The sequence below is a fragment of the Natrix helvetica genome (genome assembly GCF_964273705.1).
Source record: "Natrix helvetica genome assembly, chromosome: 1".
Taxonomy (NCBI): domain Eukaryota; kingdom Metazoa; phylum Chordata; class Lepidosauria; order Squamata; family Natricidae; genus Natrix; species Natrix helvetica.
In genome coordinates, this window is record NC_138548.1 from 358,777,716 (window position 1) to 358,802,234 (window position 24,519).

The 24,519-nt window shown below is 47.7% G+C and overlaps 1 protein-coding gene across 3 annotated transcripts in view; it reads left to right on the forward strand.

Annotated features, from left to right (window-relative positions):
* Positions 1-1,836: 1,836 nt before the first annotated feature.
* LOC309397305 (uncharacterized protein) overlaps positions 1,837-24,519 on the forward strand; it is a 47,092-nt gene continuing 24,409 nt past the window's right edge. For all 3 annotated transcript variants that reach the window (XM_081963205.1, XM_081963206.1, XM_081963207.1), the window contains exons 1-5: positions 1,837-2,032; positions 16,193-17,018; positions 19,495-19,567; positions 22,225-22,310; positions 24,280-24,373. In XM_081963205.1, coding sequence (XP_081819331.1) covers positions 16,326-17,018; positions 19,495-19,567; positions 22,225-22,310; positions 24,280-24,373 — 946 coding nt within the window. In that variant the 5' untranslated portion in view covers positions 1,837-2,032; positions 16,193-16,325. The remainder of the gene's footprint in view (positions 2,033-16,192; positions 17,019-19,494; positions 19,568-22,224; positions 22,311-24,279; positions 24,374-24,519) is intronic.

Below are 24,519 nucleotides of genomic sequence, written 5' to 3' on the forward strand. Positions count from 1 at the left end.
AAGCCGTACAATTGCCTTCAGTGCGGAAAGGCCTTCAGTCAGAAAGATAAGTTTCTTGAACACGAAGGTCTTCACAGTCGGACGAAAGCCTTTGCCTGCTCTCTATGCGGCCAAAGCTTTTTCATGGGAAACTCCTTGTTGAAATATCTTCAACAGCGAGACAAGATTGAATGAGTGCTCCCAATGCGGGAAGAGCTTTGCTTTGGCTGCCAGGCTGAAGGAGCTTCAGAAGATTCACTGCGGGAAGGAACTCTACCAATGTCCTGTTTGTGGGAAGAATTTCCACTGGAGAAATGGCATGAGAAAACACCTGAAGCTTCACGAACGGCCATTAGAAAGCTTTGAGAGTCCTTCAGCCCAAGAAACAGCCTCTATCGACTTTTTAAAAATCCACCTAGAAGGACATGATGGATGGCCTTAAGGCCTGGACGACTCATGGAGTGAGTTTTTTTAGCAATTGGAGACTTTCAGATAAGAGGATTTCAACTCCCAGAATCCCCCTGCCATATTGATTCTCACTGCTGCGGGGCATGTCTTCCATTAAATCAGGGGTGTCCAAACTTGGGAACTTTAAGATTTGTGGACTTCAACTCCCAGAATTCCCCAGCCAGTGGAATAATCAGTGTTTGTTTGTTTGTTTGTTTGTTTGTATTTATATGCCGCCCTTCTCCAAAAGGACTCAGGGCGGCTTACAACATTAAAAAACATATATCCCAAAAGTTTAAAAAAAATTAAATCCATATCCAAAAACAAACCGAATTAAAAGACAATACATTTAAAATAAGTTAAAATTAACAGGCCAGGCCGGCTTGCTGGAAAAGCCAACTTTTTAGGGCGTGTCGGAAGGACCGGAGGTCAGGGATTATGCGAAGCTCCGGGGGCAGCTGATTCCAGTGGAAAGACTTGCCTCCAGAAGTTGTGAATGCTCCAACACTGGAAGTTTTTAAGAAGATGTTGGAGAACCATTTGTCTGAAGTGGTGTAGTACAGTACAGTGCTACTGTATTGTATTGTATTATCTATGCCTCAAGTGGAACTACTAAAGTTAGTAGTTCTCAACTTACCACCTTAATGGAGCGTGCTCAAGGTAGGTCCACCCTAACTTCAAAAGGGTCTCTAAGCAACAGGTTGTAAGTCGAGGACTACCTGTGCTATGTTTATAGGCTGGATTCTCCAAATTTGACCAGAGTCAAAAAGATTAAGATGGTAGTCTTTTGTCCAGTCAAAGCTCTGCCATCTTTTTATTTTTATTTTTGTGCATACAGGCTTCAGTTACAGATGCTCTCTTGAGTTTTAGAGATGCCATTAATCAAATCCAACTGATTTCTGCATTATGAATGAAGGCGAATATATGTGTCCCAGGATAATGTTGGCGGATCCAATCTGGGTCGGTGAATGGGACCTAAGGTTCAGTCTTCAGACTCATGTTGGAGCCCATATCCTCAGGGAACCTGTGTGGTTTCTCCACTCCTTCAAAAATGATTTATTCCTTAAATAAATGAAAAAAGGGAGTCTTTGTGGCTCTCGGAGCTTGATTGTTTTCTTGCAGACGTTTCATTAGCCAAACTAGGTAACATCATCAGGGCTAGTAGTTAGAACACAACCAAGCTCGGAGAACACCAAAGACCTCTCGTTTGAACTTCGAAGTCCATAAAATCCCTATTATGAGGAATATAATGATTTGCCGCTGTCATTTCAGCGGTCCCACGTCGTTCCTTGCCGGCGAAAGAGCCAGTTCAGCCACTCGCCGCTTTCCCTCTCTTTTTCGTCCCTTCCGCCATCCCGTAGCCGAGCGCTTGACGAAACTATAGTTCCCGGCATGCTCGGGGGCGAAGGAAGTGACGTGTCACACGGGGGGAGGGAGAGAGAGAGAGAGAGAGAGAGAGAGAGAAAGGCCGGTGCGCGCGCCCTATGGACGTCGCCTGCTGAATTGGAGGCGCCTGGGCTCCGCGGCTCCGTTGGGGCGACCAGCCCGGGAGCTCTTTTCTCTTCGCCGCCGACGCCGCCGGGTGCAACCTTGAGGGAAAGCAAAGGTGAGAGCGGGCTTTTTACCACCGCCACCTCCGGTCCTTGCGGGGGCGGCGAGGCCGGGAAGATATCCATCTTCCCCCCCCCCCGCGCCTCCTCCCCCTCCCCGCCGGGGTCTTTCCCGCCCTTGGAACAGTCGCGCCTGTCGCTTTTTTTAAAAAAAAACCCTATTGTTGTTGTTATTATTACTTTGGTTTCTGTCGCCGCCGCCGTTTTCCTCCCAACGCCCGGACATCCTTTTCCCTCAGCCGAGAAAAAGGCGTCTTTCCAGCCATTTTGAAGCGGGGCGCCAAAACGTGCTTCCATCTTTCCCTTTCGGAAGGGGATTCATTTCCCCCCCCCCCGCCCGCCTGGCTTGGTTTTCTTGCTGGTTCCTGCCTTGGGCCAGATGATTTTTAAGCCCTGGGAGGAGCCTTTGGTGTGGCCGAAGGTGCCGTTTCTTTCCACACCAGGGCGGTCCTCGACTTGCGACCAACGGCGAGCCCAGCCGTTCCGTTGGCTAAGTGAGGCGTCGGTTCGGGGAAATTTTGCCCCGTTGGACGATTTTCTTTATCTCGCTGAGGTTGTTAAGCGAAGCACTGCGTTTTTGTAAATTGGAAACCCCGGTCGTTCAGTGAAACGGGTTTTCGCCCCCCACCCCGCGGATTTTGGTCCCCAAAGGGGATCACGTGACCACGAGAGGCTGCTAACGGTCGCAAGTGAGAGTCAGTTGCCAAGCATCCCAATGGAAATCGCCTGAGGGGGAGGGGAGACACCAAAAGTGTTGTTAAGCGCGAAAAACGGCCGTAACTCGCATTTTTCAGGGCCGCTGTCACTTGGAACAATCACTAAGCAAAGCGTTGTAAGTCGAGGACTGCCTGTAGAAAATGGGGACTTCTGTCCTGTGTATATAGGTAGTCCTCGATTTAGTGCAAGTGGTCCTGTACTAAATTCATGTGGTAAATTCAATTTACAATTCATTTTGTGACGGTTCCAGGTTATAACGGCACTGAAAAATAGGGACTTATGACCGGTTTTCACACCGAAGACCCTTGCAGCATCCCCATGGTCATGTGATCCAAATTCAAATCCTTGCCAACTGATTCACATTTACGATGGTGACAGTATCTCGGGGGTGTGTGTTGTGTGATCCCCTTTTGCGACCTCCTCACAAGCAAAGTCAACGTCGAAGCCAGATTCATTTAACCGGGGTGCTACTAATATAACAACTGCAGTGATTCACGTTAACAATGGTGGCAAGAAAAGTCGTAAAATGGGGCAAAACTCACTTAGTGTTACACTTAGCAACAGAAATTTTGGATTCAATTGTGGTCGTTAGTCGAGGACTAGCTGTATTTCTCAAAGTGTGCACTTAAGATTCCTGGAAGTCCCCAAGAGCCTCTTTGGGTCCATTAAAATCAGTTTGTTGAAAAATGTTATAGTATTAAAATCCCTTCTAACAAAGCGTAGTGACGGTGAATGCATCCATTTTAATTTTTTCATATGGTAAATATCGAATAACCCATACCAACCAAAGCCGTTGGGGTCCTTGATGGTTTTTAAAAGCAGGAAAGAGCAAAGAAGTTGAACTGCCAAACGTTTAAAATTGAATTCTTCAAAATCTTTTAAGAGCTCCCATTGAGCAACCGGTTGGACCAGTGAATGCTTTTGATAGTTGTATTTCATGTATCCAATTTATCCCCCAAAATGCCTCTTTCCAAAGGCAACTGGACTTTTATTTTTTTCCCTTGAGGATGTTTTGCGATGATGGAGAAGGTTAGGGCTGAGTTTTGATTTATACATACATAGGGAGAGAGTTTCAAACTTTTGTGTCTAAACTGAACTGTAAAGCCAGGGTCAGAGTTGTTTTCACCCCGTCGAACTGCCTGTGAATGAAATAGGCGTGGATTTAAACAAAGCAGCGTATTGTTCATTGCGCGGTCAGCCAGATGTTTAATCTGGAGTTTGCATCTCGCTATTGAGTTCTTCCCAAGGTCCGCAGATAGTTATTGTTTGATGGTATTAAAAGTACCTTCCCAAGAGTCTATGGAGATTCTCACTCATCCAGGTCACGGTTGTCCCAAAGGTGTTTTTTCAAGAGGCCACTGGACTTTCTGGTTTTTCTTTCAAGGCGTTTTGCTTCTTATCCAAAAAGCTTTTTCAGCTCTGACCGGATGATGGGGAATGGAAGGATTTATACTCCTTGCAGATAGCTGGTCATTTGCGTCCTTTTAGAACAGCGGTTCTCAACCTGTGGGTCGTGACCCCTTTTGGGGTCGAATGACCGTTTCACAGGGGTCGCTGAGACCAGTGCAACTCTACACTTTAGACTCCACCTCGCGTTCCTTGAAATCCCCCGTGGATGGGCTCCGGAGTCATTGCCGGCCGCGCAGTGCGTCGTTGTGGCTCCACGCCGTAAAAAACATAGGTGTGCGCGCGCACCCCATACAATTAGCCTCGGAGAATTTGTAATGGCGGGAAAGTGTTCCTGCGAGGGAGGAAGGGGCTTAGGTCCTGTAATTGTGCGGGGCATGCATGCAGCTATGTTTTCCATGCTGCTGCCAAGTAATTTTAACTATATCTAAATCCACAACCAGACCTGTCATCAAGAGCCAAGCTCAGGAGCCCAAATTGGCCCCATTCACACAATGAAAACCTGCTTGCTAAAAGTACCATAAACCATGCACAAAGGAAAAGAGCAAAAAAAATGCAATGCAAGTAAACAATTTAAAAAATGATAAAAGTGGAATTATTATTAGAAATAAAATGTAACAGAGAAGATGATATGTATGAAAATATAAAGTTGGGTTTCCTGAAATGCCACCCTGAAAACCCATCAGAAAGTAAATAAGCAAGGGCAACAATAGAAAGGAGGAAAGATGAGGGAAAGGAAGAAAGGGTAAAAGCAGAGGAAGTAAGGGAGGGGAATTAAGAGTAGGAGAGAGAGTAAGAGGGAGGAGAAGAGAGGAGGTGGGGAGGAGAAAGGAGGAAAGAAGGCAGAGAAGGGAGGTAGAGAAGGTAGAAGGAGCAAGGTTGTTGCAAAATAAAATGGGATGGCAAGAAAGTGACCCAAACTGTATTCTTTATATTTGTAAGAAAATAACGATCAATGATTAATGATAATGATATAATTAATGATAATTATAAGCGTATATTTGTGAATGAACTTGAAAGAGAAAATAAAAAACGTTTTTTTTAAATTAAAATTAAAAATAAACAATGCTCGACGTTTGCCCAATAAATTAAGGTTAAGCTTACAACCACCACCAAGTTTAAGAGCACTCCTGCAAACAACCCCAAACCAGGTTGAAGATCCATCCAGGCAGGGGAAGCAAGTTTGTGAATGCAGCTGCAGGCAACTTAGTTAAAGAGGCTGTGGGAATAAAACCACTGTGTGTCTCTGTGTATGTGTGTGTATGATTGTATAGCAGCCGAGGTTGTCCAGCCTCCAGGATGTGATTCTTTTCAGACCCAAAATTTAGGAGCAGACAAGATGTTGGCTGCCTCTGTAAAAAAGATGCGGAGACTCTAGCCTAGAAAAAGTGCAAAGAAGAGCAACCAAGAGGATTAGGGGACTAAAACATATGAAGAACAGTTGCAGGAACTGGGTATGTCTGGTTGAATGAAAAGAAGGACCTAAGGGTGATATGACAGCAGTCTTCCAATATCTGAGGAGCTGCCCCAAAGAAGAGGGGAGTAGAAGCAAAGTAAACTCTTAATACTTAGGCAAGAAAAACCAAAGCTACACCATGCTTCAAAACAAAATTTCATTTATTTGTAATTAGAAATAAATATTTCACAATATATAATAACATATGGTTTTTGTGATTAATCACTATGCTTTATGTTCAATGTATAACAATAAAAATACATTTTGCGTATCAGGTATTTACATTACGATTCCTAACAGTAGCAAAATTACAGCTATAGAGTAGCAACGAAAATAATTTTATGGTTGGGGGTCACCACAACATGAGGAACTGTATTAAAGGGTCGCGGCATTAGGAAGGTTGAGAACCACTGCTTTAGAAGGTCATTGAGTTGAGGCAGCTGGAGGTTTATCTGGGACCTAGTGCAAATGGTTCCATTAGTCTGAATTTTTTTTTCTGGAAATCCGTTCATACTTCATCGCCATTTGAAGGGTGCTCATCCCAAAATATATAGCTAAAAGTCTATGAAGATTCTCAGTCACCCAGGTCACGTTTGTCCCAAAGGTTCTTTTTCAGGAGGCAAAACTGGACTTTGTGTGGGTCTTTTTTGAAGACGTTTCGCTTCTCATCCAAAAACCTTCTTCTGCTCTGACTTGTTGGCAGGGAATGGAAGGAATTATACTCGTTGCAGACAGCTGGTCATTTGCCCCCTTTTAGAAGGTCCTTGAAGCCACTTGGAGGTTTGTCTGTATCCTCAGAGTCACCCGAGTGCTGCAAATGGGCGTGAGCCTTTTTGGAACTTCTGAAAGGGTTCTGCAATCTACCGTTTTCCTGGAAATCCATTCATACTCCCTCAACACTGGAGGGTGTTCATCCCCACCATCCAGTGAGAGTTGAAGAAGCTTCTTGGATGAGAAGCGAAACGGCTTCAAAGGAAAACCAGACAGTCCAGTTGCCTCTTGAAAGAGCACCTTTGGGTCTACCTTCACAAGATGTCAGCCGTTCCAAATAAAGCTGCCTTCTGCAATTGACTGGTCTGGATTTTGTCAATGCTGATGATGGTGAAGTTGTTGAACCTCACATCAAGATCAATCCAAGGTGTTTTGGGAGTGGACCCAAAACACCTGGCATTGCCTACTACTACAGGTACTATTTTTGCCTTCTTGTCTCAAATGTTCTTCTACAGGTAGTCCTCGACTTAAAACCATTCATTTAGTGACAGTTCAAAGTTACGGCACTGAAAAAAGTGACATAATGTCTGTTTTTCACAACGGCATCCCCGTGGTCATGTGATCAAAATTCAGATGCTTGGCAACTGATTCGCATTGATGACTGGTGCTGTGTGCCAAGATCATGTGATCACTTTTTTGCAACCTTCTGACAAGCAAAGTCAATGGGGAAGCCAGAGTCAATTCACAACCGGGTTACCAACTTACCAACTGCAGAACTGTTACGACTTTCCTTGCCATGTTTGTTAAGGGTTGCTAACAAATGTGGCAAGTTGTTAAATTAGTCACACGGTTGTTAAGTGAACCTGGCTTGTGTCACGTGATCCCCTTTTGCGACCACCTGACAAGCAAATTCAATGGGGAAGCCAGATTCAGTTAACAGCTGTGGAAAGAAAGGTCATAAAATGGGGCAGAACTCACCTGAGAAATGTCCCGCTTAGCCCAATATTTGAGGGACTGCCACAGAGAGGAAGGGGTCAACCTATTTTCAAAAGCACCCGAAGGCCAGAGAAGGAATAATGAGTGGAAACTGATCAAGGAGAGATTCAAGCGAGAAAGAAGGAGAAATTTTCTGACAGTGGGAACAGTTAACCAGCTTGCCTTCAAAACTTTGGGTGCTTCATCACTGGAGGCTTTTCAAAAAGAGACTGGACTGCCACCTGTCAGAAGTGGTGTAGGGTCTGTCTCCTGCTTGGGCAAGGGGTGGGTGGGTTGGACTAAATGACCTACCAGGTCCCTTCCAACTCTTATTATTCTGCTCTGGTCATGTGACCAGGCTGTGATGGCTATCAGAACTTTGGTTGGACTAGATGAACTCCAACAGGGGTGTCAAACTGGATTTCTTCAAGGGATCAGCACTGTAGTTCTCTTCTACGGGCCGGCCAGGGGGTTGGGGAGAAGGAACGGACGCCTCCTGTAACACCCTGCCGGCCAAAACGGCTAACTTTGCTATTTCCAGGCCGGTCCCAGGAGGGCAGATTTAAGCCCCCTGCAGGCTGGATAAGGCCCCGGGCTTGAGTTTGACACCCCTGACCTACAACGTCCCTTCCAACTCTGTTAATCTGTTACAATTCTGTGCAGAAGTCAAGGACTACTCGTAGTTGTTTTTTCAGAGTTCTAATTAGCGTTAAATTATAAATGCCACTATATAAGATGTTGTGTTTCTTTTACACTTGAGAATCACACCACCAGCATTGTTTGCGGTAAGAAAACTCAGTATCTGCCATGGGCGACAGGCGTAAACCTTCTATCCACAAATATTCAGCGGTGCCTGGATATTTTTAGGGATTAGTCAAATTCTTTCCTTAAGCATATTTTTTTTAAAAAAATAACTCGATGGCATCTCATCTTTTGTAATGGCTTAAGAGAAGCCCTATTGAGTCAGTTTATTTCTAATGCATCTCTTACGAGGGTTGAAAGCATTTTTTGGCCTGTTGGCTGTTAGTGTCTGCAGAGGCCATTGTGAGCACTCAAAAATGGCGGTTGTGTATGGTTGGTTGCCTCTTCATACAATGGTTGTCATTGCAAATCTACTTGTTTGCCCAACATAGTGGTTGCTCGTCATTTTGACAGACCCCAGGGATGCCCTCTGTATCTCTCTGTCCTTTTTCGGTATTAAAATATTCATGTAACAAAACGATAGGCCTGTGTTTAATGAGTCTCACTGCTGAAAAACTGAAAATAACAGGTGGTCCTCGGATTACGACCACATTTGACCCCAATATTTCTGTTGCTAATTGAGATGTTTGTTAGGTGGGTTTTGCCCCATTCTAAGACCATTTCTTGTCACGGTTGTTAAGTGAATCGCTGCGGTTGTTCTCTGTAGTGAGGGGAGGAATATCCAGGATGGGTTGACCTTGTCCTCTCTTGATTGGACTGAGTCAGATAAGCTCTTTTAGCCACGCCTTGGTCACCAGGCTCCACCCAGTTATCGACTCAGTCCATCAACGGACGGTTGTGTTCATCCTGAGATCCTGAAGAAACTTAAAGGAAAAATTTTAAATTGCTGCAAAAGCGATCAAAATTGCCTCCATGCTGCCTGATCAATCACTAGAGGCTGAGGAAACCCCCAGCGGGGGTAGAAAGCCTGCACAGCCACCGCTAAGGTGGCGTGCAGCCCAGGTCACAGAGCAAGATCCAGGACACTAAGTGAGGAGTCTGCAGCAAGGGCGATGCAGCATGTGATGCGATCACAGAGGAGGATCCCTCCCAGCAAGTGAGGATTCCCATTGATACCTCAGGCATCTGGGCCTCTATCCAGGGATGGCAGTCACCCTCACTACGGGGCATTCTTAAGCCTCCCTTCTACCTTTGCAGGCATGGGGGTGGGGCAACCACCCAAGGCAGAACAGTGTAAACATGAGGTTATTTTGAGCTCCCCTCCAGTAAAAGGGACATTGAAGTTGAATTTCAGACTCTGTTTGCAGTCTAACTGAAATCAGCTGCTGGGATTTCCCGCACCCCCTCTTGGAGCAAAGAGGAACATCCCGTTTCAGTGAGAAAGGCTGATTATCTCTCCTGAGATGAAGGACTGTTGTGATTAAGAAAATATGTTAAAAAGGGGCCAAGAGTTGTATGAGAAATGCAGCATCTACCACCTAGCTCAGCGATGGCGAACCTTTTTTGGCTTGCGTGCCACAAGTGTGGGGAGCGCAGCGGGGTCTTGTGCGGGCATACCGCACCCATAATGCAATGCGTGACCCCCCCCCCCACATTTTTACATGCTTTTTTCGCCCTCCCCAGGCTCCAGAGGCTTTATAGGAGCCTGGGGAGGGCAAAAAGAGCCTCCCCCGCCCCCCCCCGGAGGCCCTCCGGAGGCTTCAGGGACCGTCCAGAGGCTTCCCTGAAGCCTTTGGAACGCTTAAAACCACCAACCGAGCAAACCGGAAGTGACTTCCGTGTTGCTCTGAGAGTCGTTTTAAGCGTTCCGAAGACTTCAGGGACCGTCCGGACGGTCCCTGAAGCCTTTGGAGCGCTCAAAAGGTGACTCAAAAGTCACTTCCGGTTTGCTCGGAGGGTGGTTTTAAGCGCTCCAAAGGCGTCAGGGAAGCCTCCGGATGGTCCCTGAAGCCTTCGGAACGTTTAAAACGACTCTCCGAGCAACCCGGAAGGTTCTTGTCGCCCTCCCCAGGTTCCTATAAAGCCTCTGGAGCCTGGGGAGGGCGAAAAATGGCTTTTAAAAAGGTGAACTCAGCTGGCCAGCGTGCGCATGCGCATTGGCCAGCTGACAGGGCAGCGCCTCACGTACCCTGACAAATGGCTCCCCGTGCCACTTGTGGCACGCGTGCCATAGGTTCGCCATCACTGACCTAGCTGATTCAATCTGCTCTGAAAAGCCTGTTTTTGGTCTTCTCTGATACACTGAGAAAGCAGATCCTGCAAAGTTAGAAAAGCATGTTTCCTCTCTCTCCTTGTTTGAAAGCAAGATTGACCTTGTTTCCATCTAATTGAGCTCCAGGGGAAGGGATCCAGGAATTGCATGATAAAGCAACCTCACCCCAACCTATGTAATCTGATCTGTTGTTAAGGCCAAACACCTGTGGCCTAACAAAGAGATACCTGATGCAGATTCCAAGCCTTACTCCTTAAGTGGTTGTAAAAGCTTCGTGGAACGATCTCCATGGAAACGAAACTTGAATGAGAAAAAGGTCAGCTAGCCCAGACCCGACCTCCCAAATCCTTTGAACTTTAATGATAAGTTGTCCTGACAACGAGGGGCAATAAAGATGCCCCAACCATCCCAACATCAGCTTACCTTGTGTGTGCAAAGCCTTCGGGCAGCCAAAGGGCCAAAAGGCAGACGTAGTTCGGCTGAAGAGATTGTTATGCTCTTGTGGATTGATTACTATTCTTTATGAATTATTTGGAAAGGGCTCAACCCCTATAGAAGGTACCAAACTAGCCAGGTCCAAGAATGGTTCTGAGTTTGGGTAAAGACCCTTAGGAATTCCAAAATTGGAGAGTCAGCTTGACAAATTTAACCAGCAGAATAGCCTTGGCAACTAGAGCCGAGGTGGCACAGTGGTTAGAGTGCAGTACTGCAGGCTACTTCAGTTAACTGCTAGCTGCAGTTTGGCAGTTCAAATCTCACTGGCTCAAGATTGACTCAGCCTTCCGTCCTTTAACAGCAAGGAAGGCGCTATTACCAATCACTCCAAACAGTAGGCACAAGCAGCGCCCTCTAGTGGCTCCTCTACAAACTGCAATCCAGTATTTCAGGCCAACACTTGCAACGCCTAGTGGCCGACAAGTGATGTGCGTCTGCATCTCCAAAGCATTGCATCGTACCCTAGTGGCCAACTCGTGAACTGTGCGTGCATCACCAAAGCCCTGCAACGCGCTCTAGTGGCTGACCAGTGAACTGCGTCCGGGTCTACTGAGTTTTGCAATGCACTCTAGTGGCTGACCAGTGAAGTGCCTGCATCTCCAAAGCCATGCACTGCACTCTAGTGGCTGACAGGTGAACTGCGTCTGCATCTACAAAGTCTTGCAACGCACCCTAGTGGCCGACAAGTGAATTGAACTCAAAGTATTCATAAAAAATTTTCTGAGCTAATCCTAGTCATAGAATCATAGCACCCTTCTAGCCATGGCAAAAGGGTCAGACAGGCTGGTCCCCATGCCTGAACCCACCAGAAACTCAGAATTGGATGTCCAACTATGAGAAAACGCAGAAGCACCTCAGATAGCCTATGACCTTAGACAGCATTCGCTGAGGGCAGAACATATAGCAGGGGTGGACAACATCAGAGCCGACTGGCTCAGCCGGACCGAGGTGGACAATTCGTAGTAGAAACTGCAGCCAACAATCTTCGAGGAGCTGGCAGTGTGTTTCGGACGCCCAGAGGTTGACCTATTCGCCACCCCTCTCAACGCCCAGCTCCCGAAGTTTTACTTCAGGTACCGGACATGAGGGGCGGAGGGGGTAGACACTCTCTGCGGCCCTTGACCCCGGAGGCTCCTCTATGCCTATCCACCCTTACCCGGATCCCCAGGGTCATACAAAAAAATCTTGTGGGAGGGGGCGGAGGTGGTACTTGATTGCACCACACTGGCCCTGAAGGCCTTGGTTTGCCAATCTCCAATCCCTCTCGGTGGACAAGCCCTGGAGGATCCCCCAGGAGACGATCCCCCTCAGTCAGGGGTCGCTGGAACACCCGGAGCCTCAGTGGCTCCAGTTGCCCGCTTGGCGCTTGAGCGGAGCATCCTGAGGGAAGATCATGTCTCTCCTAGGGTTATACAGATTATCGACGCAGCTCACCGACCCTCCACGGAACGCATTTGCAGTGCTACGGGTGGGCTTTTTCAACATGGTGCATCTCTAGGGGCCACGATCTGGTCCGGGCTACTGTTGCACAAGTTCTGGACATCTTTCAGGCGGGGCTGGACAGAGGGTTGGCTCCCAACACGATTAGGAGACAGGTCTCGGCCATTTCATCAGTATCCCCAGACACTTGACTCACCATCCGATGGTCAGGCGGTTCCTCAAGATTCCTCCAATCTTAAACCGCCCACGGTGCACAGGTACCCTTCCTGGGACTTACACAAGGTGTTGGACGCTCTGACAGGCCCTCCGTTCGAACCATTACGTACTGTCTCTCTGAAGTTCCTAACACTTAAGGTGGCCTTTTTGGTGTCCATCACCTCCGCCAGGAGGATATCCGAACTGCAGGCTCTGTCTACCAGGGAAGATCTCTGTGTGTTCCACCAGGACGGTAGTGCTAAGGTTGGACTTCTCCTTCATAGCCAAGGTGTGTTCTTGCTTCCATCGCTCGCAGGAGCTGACATTGCCCAATTTCTGCCTGGACCCTTCTCACCCATTAGAGAGGAAGTGGCACACTTGGACGCGAGGAGGGCTCTGAAGATTTACCTCAGAAGAACCAGGCCGAACAGGAAGTCAGAAGCCCTATCTGTTCCTTTGCAGCTGGGGTCCCTGGGGAACAAGGTGACTTCCACCACGATAGGCAGGTGGTTAAGAACCTGTATTGCTTCTGCCTATCAGGTACGGGGTCTGCAGACACTGAGCTCTATCATACCGCATTCTACACGAAGCGCGGCCACTTCGGCGGCCTGGGCCATGCAGGCCTCACTATCTGAGATCTGTAGGGCAGCCACGGGGTCTCCCCCCTCACCATTCGTGAGGAATTACAAGTTGGACTCCTTTGCTTCTGCGGAAGCCTCATTTGGACGTAGGGTGTTGCAGGCTGTTCCCAAGGCGGGGGAGAGGTCTTACCAGGCATATACTCAAATGTGTAACCCTCCCTAAGGATGTGTAGGCTTTGGTACGTCCCATCCTGGATACTCTTCCCCTCACTATGGAGAAAGGGCGTTGGTACTTACCTGTTACGCCTTTTCTCATAGTGGGGGAGGAGTATCCAGCCCCTCCCTGATATGGGTATGTTGCGAAATTGTTATGTTGTTTGTTGAACTGTTCTGTTGAAGTAATAAACAAAGGTTTGAAACTAAAATAAAGTCTAGAGTGGATGACACAGCGAGTCGGATAGAGTTCTTCGCCGGTAACTAGGTGGCGCCTGGTGACCAAGGCGTGGCTAAAAGAGCTTATCTGACTCAGGCCAATCAAGAGAGGACAAGGTCAACCCATCCTGGATACTCCTCCCCTCACTATGAGAAGAGGCGTATCAGGTAAGTACCAACACCCTTTTTAAGTCAGTAACCCGGTTGTTAAGTGAATCTGGCTTCCCTGTTGACTTTGCTTGTCCGGAGGTCGCAAAGGGGGATCGCGTGACCTTGGGACACTGCCACTGTCACACACGTGAGTCAGTCGTCAAGCATGTGACTGTAAATCGCATGGCCACGGGGACGCTGCCATGGTCATAAGTGCGGAAAAAGGTCCCAAGTCCCTTTTTTTCAGTGCCGTTGTAAGTTTGAATTCCTATGTAAGTTTGAACGGTCACTAAACAAACTGTTGTAAATTGAGGGCTACTGGCACTTGCGGTCTGGCCCAAGGAGAAAAGAAAGGGAGAAATTTTGTAGCTTAGAAATTTTGCCTTCCAAGAGAGTTTTCTTAAAAATAGAAAACCTTATAAGCTGTCGTGCACATTTTTTACAGAGTATAAATCCTACAGTTAAAATCTTAAAATCTGGCAAAAAGACGCTCTCTCCGATTAATGGGTTTCCTTAACAACCGCTGGTTTAATGACCGCTGCATTCCCTCCGCCATTCCTATGGAAAAAAAAGCTGGAAACGTACATGTGTTTCTGGCACCGAGATTGTCTGAAGGAAGCATGAGAAGCAGGCAGTTCTGAGCTACAGAAATCCAAATGTTTGCACACTTGATGAACAGGACAACATTCTCAGGCGTTAGATGTGTGTGTTACACACACACAGTGTAAAACAAATGCTATTAAGGGAAGGTTGCTGGGGGTTACTGAAAACTCTGGAGGGAAGAAGGAGGAAGAAGAGAGGAACGGCGGTTGGGAGAGTATAGCCCTGGTTGGATCCAGCCCTTTAATTCATTTCATTTGTCGCTTCTTTCAAAAAAAGTGAACTTGTTGGAAAGGGTGCCAGACAGCAGACCCAGTTTTTTTTTTCTTATTTTGTGTGTGTGTGTGTGTGTGTTTTCGTAGATTTTCATGGGTGTAGGTATTCGGGTCTTTTCCCGTGTTAAGATTGAGATTGTCTTGGCAATGTTTCAGCGAGGTCTCACTCGCCATCTTCTGCTGGAAAAGGGAGGAAGTTTTTCTTCTTTTCTGACTGCATTCTTGTATTCTGCGATGCGTGCTCCCTAGGACACACCATCTACCAGAAAAAAACACACACTACTTAAACGCCCAATCCCATCACCACCCTGCACAGATCAATTCCGTAGCCAAGACCCTCATCTCCAGAACCAAATGCCTAGCTGACAAAGACCACCTGAAAACTGAATTACACACCCTCACAAACGTATTCGGATTCCAAAGAAACACAATTGCCAACCTAATCCAAAGGGAGACTCTCCCCAAGAACCGAGACACAGAACAGGACAACGGCATCGCCCTCCTCCCTTACATCAAAGGCACCACAGATAAAATCAGCAACATTCTCCACAAGCACAATATCAAGACAGCCTTCGGCACTGACCGAAAAATAGCCAACATCTTAAGAAACCCCAAAGACAAAATCCAGCTAGAAAACCAAGCAGTCTACAAAATACCAATAAATCTGCCCAGCCACATACATTGGACAAACTAATAGCAGAATAAATGCACTCAATTAAGTAACAATTACAAATAAAGTAAAAGCAAAGAAAAATCAATAGCAAATCTTAACATACAATACTTAACAAGCTAATAACTATAACAGTAATACATTTACAGTAATTATAATAATACAACCAAAGGAAAAAAGAGAGAAAAGAAAATGAGCTTTAACTAAATTTCTACTTACATTAGCCCATTTACAATGTTCCCATATTATATCCATAATTCTATAGCATCTTTATTTTCCATACTAACAGTTATTGACATTTGTCAACTTCCCTCTCATTTTTTACCTCTTGTCTCTATCCATTCATAACATTTATTCCAATGACAGACCCAGTTTCAAAGATGTATCTGCTGGGAAACATCCCCCCCTCCCTAAAAAAAGTCCCAAAGGTGCTATTTTTTTTCCAATAGGCAACTGGACTTCCTTGTTTTTTCTTTGAAGATGTTTCACTTCTCATCCAAGAAGAGTCTTCAGCTCTGGCTGGATGGTGGGGAATAGAAGTCAGAGCTGAAAAAGCTTCTTGGATGAGAAGCAAAACATCTTCAAAGAAAAAGCAAGGAAGGCCAGTTGCCTCTTGGGAAAAAAAAAACACTTTTGGGATAACCGTGACTTGGAATGACTGAGGTATCCCCCCCCACCAGGGGAATTTTAAAAGTCTTCTGAATTTTAGGCACCCCTAACCATTTCCCCCTGTGGTTATCTCGATTGCCACACAACCAAAAACGTTAAAATTGTTATTTGTTCAACTGATTTGAGAAAACAGGAGTCAAGTTAGACAGGTGTGGTAGAAAAGTTTTTTGTTTTTCTCAAGCTTAAAAAAAATATTTTTACAAATCTTTTTTATCTCTCTTTCCCTCCCCTCCTCTCTCTCCCCCTCCCTCTCTTTCCCTCCTTTCCTTCCCCCTCTTTCCCTCCCTCTCCCCTTCCTCCCTCTCTTTTCCCTCCCTCCCTCTCTCCCTTTCCCCTTCTCTCCCTCCCTCTCTATCTCTTGCTCTCTCCCTCTCTTTCCCCCTCTCCCTCTCTTGTTTTCTTGCTTTCTTTCCTTCCCTCCCTCCCTCTCTCTCATCCTGACAGGTTATCTTTCTTATTTGTCTTCCAGAAACTCCTCCACATCTCCTGTCCCCTTTATGGGTTCTTTGGAAGAAAAGAAAAACTGAAAACATCGAAAGACACCAAAACCAGCACAGGAACTTCCAGGCCCGCCTCTCCCTTTCAGGGCAAGGCACAAAGCCATGGAAAGGGGTTTGGAAAGTTCTGGAAGAGTCCCGCGCATTGTCCAGGTGATGTATTTTAAAGGGTTGACAAGGCAGCCGAACCAACAGCCAGAAGTGGGCTTACCCCAGCAGCAGTGGGAAGCCCAGTGGCAGCAATTTCTGAACACACTGCAACCCGCCCACGCGGGCTGGGGAAACCTCCCGTTAACTGATATGGCGCCCTGGGATGACGCGCAGGCGTTTCTGACGGCCTTCGAACAAGTGGCCGAAGCTTGCCAGTGGCCCCGTGAAGAATGGGTGCGCCAGCTGCTGCCAGCCTTGCGGGGAGGTATGGAGCAATCCTTCTGCAGACTGGATGCCCGGGACAGGACCGACTACGTGAAGGTGAAGGCCGCCATCCTGCGAGCGGATGCTCTCCGCATGGAAATGAAGCGCCAGCACTTCCGGCAGTGCTGCTACCAGGAGCTGGAAGGACCCCGCAGGGTGTACGGCCAACTCCAGGATCTTTGCCGCCAGTGGTTGAAACCTGAGAGCCACACCAAGGAGCAGATCCTAGAGATGATCATCCAGGAACAGCTTCTGGGGATGCTGCCCGCCGAAGCCCAGAACTGGGTGCGGGAATGCGGACCGAAGGACTGTGTTGAGATGGTGGCGTTGGCAGAGGAATTCCTGATGAGTCATCGTCCCACACCCAGGACCTGCGACTGGCAGGTGAGGAATGGACATTAGGGACCTGAGTGCCCTCTGTTGCCCTTTGCAGGGAGAAGGAAGAGTCACGGTAGATCAGGGGCTCCCACCCGTGGCAACGTTACAGCCGGTGGACTTCAACTCCCAGAATTCCTCAGCGTAGCACAACTGGCTGAGGGATTCTGGCAATCGAAGCCCACCAGTCGTAAAGCTGTCATGGTTGGAGACCCCCTTCTAGTAGTTGCTTCCGTTTCCCATCCAACCTGTACAGAAGGTGGGAGGGGGACACATCTAGAAGGCTCTCCCAAGTTGGAGAAGGCTCTTCTGCTGATTGAATTCTAGATAGCCAAATTTACGAGGCAGCTGGTCCCCAGGATGATATGCTGGAACGGGGGTGATTATGCAGTAGCGGGGAATATCTGTAGCTAAGGTGTAGGATGAGTGGTGGAGGGTTCTTTCTCCAAGGATGTCAGTGTTGGTGTTCTTCTGCTTATAAAAGGCTTCATCCCAAGACCTGACGTGACCCACACCTGAGCCCTCACAAGAACCACACCTGACTCAACCCACATCTGAGCCCTCACAAGACTTCTGACCCGACCCACATCTGACCCGACCCACACTTGAGGTAAACCTCACCTGACGTGACCCACACCTGACTCCTGACAAGACCCTCATCTGTTGTGACCCATACCTCACCCCTCACAAGACCATCACCTAACCCATCACCAAACGTAAACACTCAAAAGAGCCATTTGGACCCGTTTCCCACAGAAAAGAAAACACCGGGAGGCACAAAGCCCGGTGCTTTGAACCGGAAGCCCCCTGTTCAATTCTGGAGCTGACCGGAAGTTCACTTCCCCCGCACCATAGAGTCTCCTCCTAGCGCGACATACTTTTTCCTCTACCTGTCCTAACCGAAAGCCCTATCAATTGTGGTGACGAGTGGAAAACCCTCCCCTTGCCATAGAGTCTTCTACTGGTGCACTCTGCTCCTCCCCCCCCCCCCCACCGGAAGGTCCTCTCAAAATTGTTGCGCCGACCGGTGACGGAGCCGCAGAAGAGGGAGGAAAGAGTCACATGCGGCTCCAGAGCCGCAGTTTGCTAACCCGACCCCCACCTGACTCCTCACAAGATTGTCAAGGTACAGAGGATTTAATTTGTTGCCAGCTGATGAAAGGTGGTAAGCTGTCCTCAGCAATGGCTGATGCAATGAGGCTGATTCATTGCAGCTATGGTTATCGCCTCTTTAAGACGCCACACAAGTCATTTACTGTTTTAAGAGGCGTCTATATATAGGTGGTCATTAGAGAGGAGTTTCCCTCTCACAGAGTGTAGTCAGTTCTCTCCTTGTGTCTGGAGTGAATGGTAAGGGATTTTATCTCCTGCGTGTGTTTGCCTGTATCAGGGATGTGCGGTCAGGGGAGGCAGAGCCTCACCGCTCTCATGATGAAAAAAGAAAAAGGGAAAAGGCGCTGAGGAGCCTCGGGGAATGGGACTGCGCGAGCCGCGGTCCCCTTCATGTTGACTCAGGAAGGCGGGGAATGGGACCCCGTGTGCAGGACAGAGGGAGGTGCAGGAAGCTCCTCTAGCCTCAGCCTCCCTCCTGCACACGTGGTCCCATTCCCCGCCTTCTGTCTGGTTCTGACGCCGGAGCTCATGGTTCCCGGGCGAATGCGCATGCGCGAGCGGCTCCCTTCCTCGCACTGAGCAACGGCAGGTTTACGGGAAGTTGCTCGGGAAAGCAGAAAGCGTGACGGGCTTTTCCAACCGTCGGCTACCGCTTCCCTGCCAGCTCGCTCGCGAAAGGACCCTGGAAACCGAGTCGTGGCCGGCGCCTTGTTAAGAATTCCCCGCCTTCCCGATGACGTCACCAGCCTCACCAGCCATAAACCTCACTGCACGTCCCAGGCCCTGTATATATTTGTAGATAAACCACTGTTAATTGCATAAAGAGTCTCTGTGTGCTGTGTTTATACTCCTGGGTTTATGACATGATACTAGTCACGCTGCCAAAACTCTGACAGAGACCCTCACCTGTGCTGACCCCTCGCGTGACCCATACCTGACCCACACTGGACCCATAAGACCCCTTCACCTGACATGATCCCTCCCACCGCGAGACCTGCTGACTACACGAAGCCCAGATAAGCAAAAGACGACCAACACTGACATCTCCTAAATTCTGCTGAAGATGTTACCTGGTAAAGGGAACCAACCCATAAGCTTGGAGAACCAACCTCCACCCTCATCCAGGTTCATGAGTTAAGAAGACTTGGTTGGCTGTGTTTTTCACAGTGCGGTTAGCTTTAAATTTGCTTATTAGCATCTGTAACGTTGGGTGAACCTGGGGGAAAAGATGAATTCGGTAACCAAGTAAGCTTTTAATGCAGCCAGTCCTTACTATCCAATCCTGATGTAACGTTTTCGTTGCTGAAAAAGCAGAAAATGGGAAAATGCCGCCGGGGGCCGTTATTTACAGCTCATTCTTTGTCCCTTTTAGGTTCCTTTGCCAGAGTCCTCAGTTAGTTCCCTGGAGCCCGAGGGGAGGCAGAGGCTGCACTACCCCCCTGGAGGTCAGTTGGAAGTGGGGTGGGGAATTGGTTGGTCAGGGAAGGAATTGCAGGCAGTCCTCAACTTACGATCCCAACTGGCCCCCAAAATTCCTGTCGCTAAGCGAGAGGTTTGTTAAATGCATTTTGCCCCCCCATTTTTACAACCTTTTCCGCCAGATTATTGGTTAAGTGCATCCCCGTGGCTCACTTAACACCGTCGTTAAGTGAGCCTGGCTTCCCCATTGACTTCGCTTGTCAGAAGGTCGCAAGAGGGGATCGCATGACCCCCGGGACACTGCAACGGTCATAAGTATGAACCAGTTGGCAAGTGCCTGAATTTCGATCACGCGATCGTGGGGATACTGTAAATGTCGTAACTCTGAAAAATGCTCCTAAGTCCCTTTTTTTCAGCGCCATTGTAACTTTGAACGGTCGCTAAACAAACTGTTGTAAGTCGAGGGCTACCTGTACATAAAACTCAGGAGCTTTGTTTTTCAACTTGGGTCGTTTGTTTTCCTAGCGGGTCTGCCTGTTGGTGGATTTATGCCCAGATCACAAACCGGTTGTGCACAAAATATGTCTACACCAATTGACTGGAAAAAAAAAACACCTGATGAGCAAATCCATTGTGGTCTTTTTGCCGAAAATGGGAGGGGGGGATTGCCAATTTATGGATTTGCTAATTAATTAATTTGCCATGATGTAGAAAAGATGTGGAGACTCTAGAAAGAGTGCAGAGAAGAGCAACAAAGATGATTAGGGGACTGGAGACTAAAACATATGAAGAACGGTTGCAGGAACTGGGTATGTTTAGCTTAAGAGAAAGAAGGACTAGGGGAGACATGATTGCAGTGTTCCAATATCTCAGGGGTTGCCACAAAGAAGAGGGAGTCAAACTATTCTCCAAGGCACCTGAGGGTAGAACAAGAAGCAATGGGTGGAAACTAATCAAGGAGAGAAGCAACCTAGAATGAAGAAGAACTTAGAACAATTAACAACTTTCCTCCAGAAGTTGTGAATGCTCCATTACTGGAAGTTTTTAAGATGTTGGGACAACCATTTGTCTGAAGTGGTGTAGGGTTTCCTGCCTAAGCAGGGGGTTGGACTACAAGACCTCCAAGGTCCCTTCTGTTATTCTATTCTATTCTAAAAAGAATTGATAGTAGAAGAAAGGAACCTAGAGCCGTCCCATGGCGAAATAAGGGGTGAATAAATTAACGAATAAAATAAAATGTAAGCTTAATGAGGGAGGTGGGCTACTAAGTTTGTAACTGCTATAAATAAAAAAAGATTGGAAGTCTCTGCAGGTAGTCCTCGAGTTATGACCACACAATTTATGCTGCTAAGGGGAACCTTGGTTAAGTGAGTTTTGCCCCATTGTACAAACTTTTCTGGCCACAGTTGTTGAGTGAATCACGGCAGTTGTTAAGTTAGCAACCTGAATGGTTAAGTCAGGGGCTGGCTGGGGAATTCTGGGAGTTGAAATCCACAAGTCTTAAAGTTCCCAAGTTTGGACACCCCTGGGTTAAGTGAATCTGGCTTCCCCATTGGCTTTGCTTGTTGGAAGGTCGTAAAAGGGGATCACGTGATCCTGGGACACTGCAACCGTCATAAATATGAACCAGCTGCCAAGCGTCTGAATTTTGATCGCCAGACCATGGGGATGCTGCAACAGTCATCGGTGGGGAAAGTGGTTCTAGTTCACTTTTTTTTTCAGCACCGTTGTAACTTGGAACGGTCACAAAATGAAGCGTTGTAAGCCGAGGACTACCTGTGTTATCTTTTTCTGCTTACTGTTCTTTGCACTTTGTCCCGTCTTTTTTTTTCTACTTAAGTTTTTCCACGTAGGTTATGATGTTTATCTTTCGCCTACAATTTAGAATTTCTAATAAAAATTACATGCCAATGAAGATGGCACTGATGAGCTACAGCCGTGATGGCAAACCCATAGCACGTGTGCCAGAGGTGGCATGCAGAGCCCTTTCTGTAGGCCCGTGCGCTTTGCAGGAGCGTTGGAAAACAGCCCCCAAAACACCCCGGTTTTGGGGCATCTTTGGCTTTTTTGGAGGGCCGTTTTCAAGCTATTTTTGGAGCTGTTTTCAGGCCTTTCAATTTTGGCCCACAAACGGCCCCAAAATGGCTGAAAAACAGCCCTAAAGCGGCCAAAAAACAGGCATGTGCGTGCCAGCCAGCTGGCCTTCTGGTTTCTGGCTCTTTGGCGCATGCACCTGCGTTCCGGTTTGGGCACTCAATGCTGAAAAGGTTCGCCATCCCTGAGCTAGAGCAAGGCCCACAGGCTGGCCCTGTCCCACAGGGTGCCTGAATCTGGCCTGGGAATATCAAAGGACCGGCCTGCAGTGCCTCTGTCGACCAAAATTGGGCAGCCTGTTTTCAGCCTCCAGCAGCACTCCGCTGCCCAAATCTGGGCTGCGCAGAGGCACTGCGAGGCCCCCGTGTGGCCCGTTTTCAACCTCGATGGCCTCCTGCAGTTGGCCAAAAACGTTTGTCCTGTCTCTCTCCCCCCCCCCCGCTCCCCGAGCCACAGGCTGATCTGGCCCTCAAAGAAATCCAGTTTGACACCCCTGAGCGAGAGAGTTTAATATGTACTGCTGTACTAAGAGGGCAGCGAAAACTAAATCCTGGATTCCTTTCTCAACTTCTCTTTTTATGCTTCACAGCCAGTGAAGTGACACCCACAAGGAACTCGGCTTTAGCCCCCCCATCATCAGCTGGACTGGAAATGGCTGTGACTGGAACCACTGAGGTGTGTAGACTCTCAGAATGGATTTTACCAACTGCCTGGGGGGGAGGGAGATGGAATTTTGGCTGAAAATGGGGGGGGGGGAAATGAAGGGGTGATTTATTATGGATTTGCTAATTAATGAGAATTATTAATAATGTTGATAATGACAAGAAGGGAACCGAGACTCGTCTTAAAACGGAGGTGGAGAACAAGGGCCTTTTCATGACTTGTGGACTTTAATTCCCAGTGGCTGGCTGAGGAATTCTGGGAGTTGAAGTCCTCACGTCATAAAGGAGCCATCGTTCTCCACCTCTGCCTTAAAACAAAGTCAGACAAAATGGAGACTCTCGCGATGATGACTCACCATTGCAGAAAGGAGTTAGGTATTCTGAACTTGGTCATCCCTTTCCAAATGAAGTGGGGGTACCAAGTTTGAAGAAGCTTCTTAAGTCAGAATTCTTTTGTCTCCCAGACTGAAACGACCAAAATCATCATTTGTCCATTTTGGTCGATATGACAGCTGTGTCTTTTCCTGGAAGAAAATGGTCTTTAAATCATTCGGCACGCTCTGCTAAAGCTCACTAGAGCATAAATCTCCATTTCGTAAACAATCTGGCAGCCAAGGTGATCTCTAAAAAAATAAAAGCTAGGTTAAACTGATGCTAGAACAGGGCTGTCAAACTCGCAGGCTGGATGTGTCACACGCCGGCCACGCCCATGCCCTGTTTAGCAAAGGAAAGTCCCGATACGTCATGCTGTTCTAAAAAGTTCTAACAAAATGAAATTCAGTGGTGAAAAAAAGTAAGGTTCTACACTTGGGCAAGAAAAACAAAATGCACAGGTACAGTATAGGTGGTACCTTGCTCAGTAGCATTAACTGAAAGGGATCTTGGAGTCCTAGTGGACAACCATTTAAATAGGAGCCAGCCGTGTGCAGCAGCTGCCCAAAAAGCCAACACAGTTCTAGGCTGCATCAACAGAGGGATAGAATCAAGATCACGTGAAGTGTTAATACCACTTTATAATGCCTTGGTAAGGCCACACTTGGAATACTGCATTCAGTGTGTATTCAAAGATGATTAGGGGACTGGAGACTAAAACATATGAAGAACGGTTGCAGGAACTGGGTATGTTTAGCTTAAGAGAAAGAAGGACTAGGGGAGACATGATAGCAGTGTTCCAATATCTCAGGGGCTGCCACAAAGAAGATTCTCCAAGGCACCTGAGGGCAGAACAAGAAGCAACTAATCAAGGAGGGAAGCAACCTAGAACTTTCCTGAAAGAACAATTAATCTGCGGAATGACTTGACTCCAGAAGTTGTGAATGCTCCAACACTGGAAGTTTTTAAGAAGAGACTAGACAACCATTTGTGTGAAATGATATAGGGGCCGTGGTGCCAGAAGCAACACACACAGCCATCCCATGCGGCCTTCACACACGCAAAAGCAGCCCACCTAGACTGTGTGGCCTTGTTGGCCTTCGCGCACGCAGGAGCGCCAAAACCTAGAAGAGCATCATTCTGGTGCACATGTGCGTGCTGACATCTGAACTTCCGGGTTTCCGTCAAGCACATGCATGATGGCCCGCTGTTCGTCAGGCACGCGCTGGAAACCCGAATTTTGGGCACCGGCACGCACATGTGCGCCGGAACAATGCTCTTCTGGGTTTTGACGCTCCTGCGTGCGCGAAGGCTGGCAAGGCCACACGGTCCAGGTGGGCTGGTTTTGGGCCCCATTTCCGGCACGCCTGTTGGCACGCCCTCACTGGTCTATAGAGTTTCCTGCCTGAGCAGAGAGTTGGACTAGCAGATCTCCAAGATCCCTTTCCAATTCTGTTATTAATGTTACATACTGACTCTGCTTCTGGGTGAAATTGAAATTGCTCTCTTAATTCTCAGTCCCACGTTGGTCAGAAGACCAAATCCTGGGCCAAGTGTGTCTTTTAAGAAATGCTGGAGAGAAGTGAACCTGGCTTTCCTCCCTCTTTCAGGAAACTGCACGTGTGAAGGAGGAGTTAGATCTTGATCAGAAGCCCATACACTGGGAAGTCATGCGCGGGAGTGGCAGCAGCACCGTTCCTGTGGGTGAGTATCTTTCACCGTTTTATACTCAGGCCCATGTTTGCTTTCCAAGAGTTCACACGACTGACAGCAGGCAAATATTTTAAAGTGGCTGGATGCATTGAGAAGTGTGCCAGGGTGAACTTAAGCCAGTGTTTACCAACCTCAAG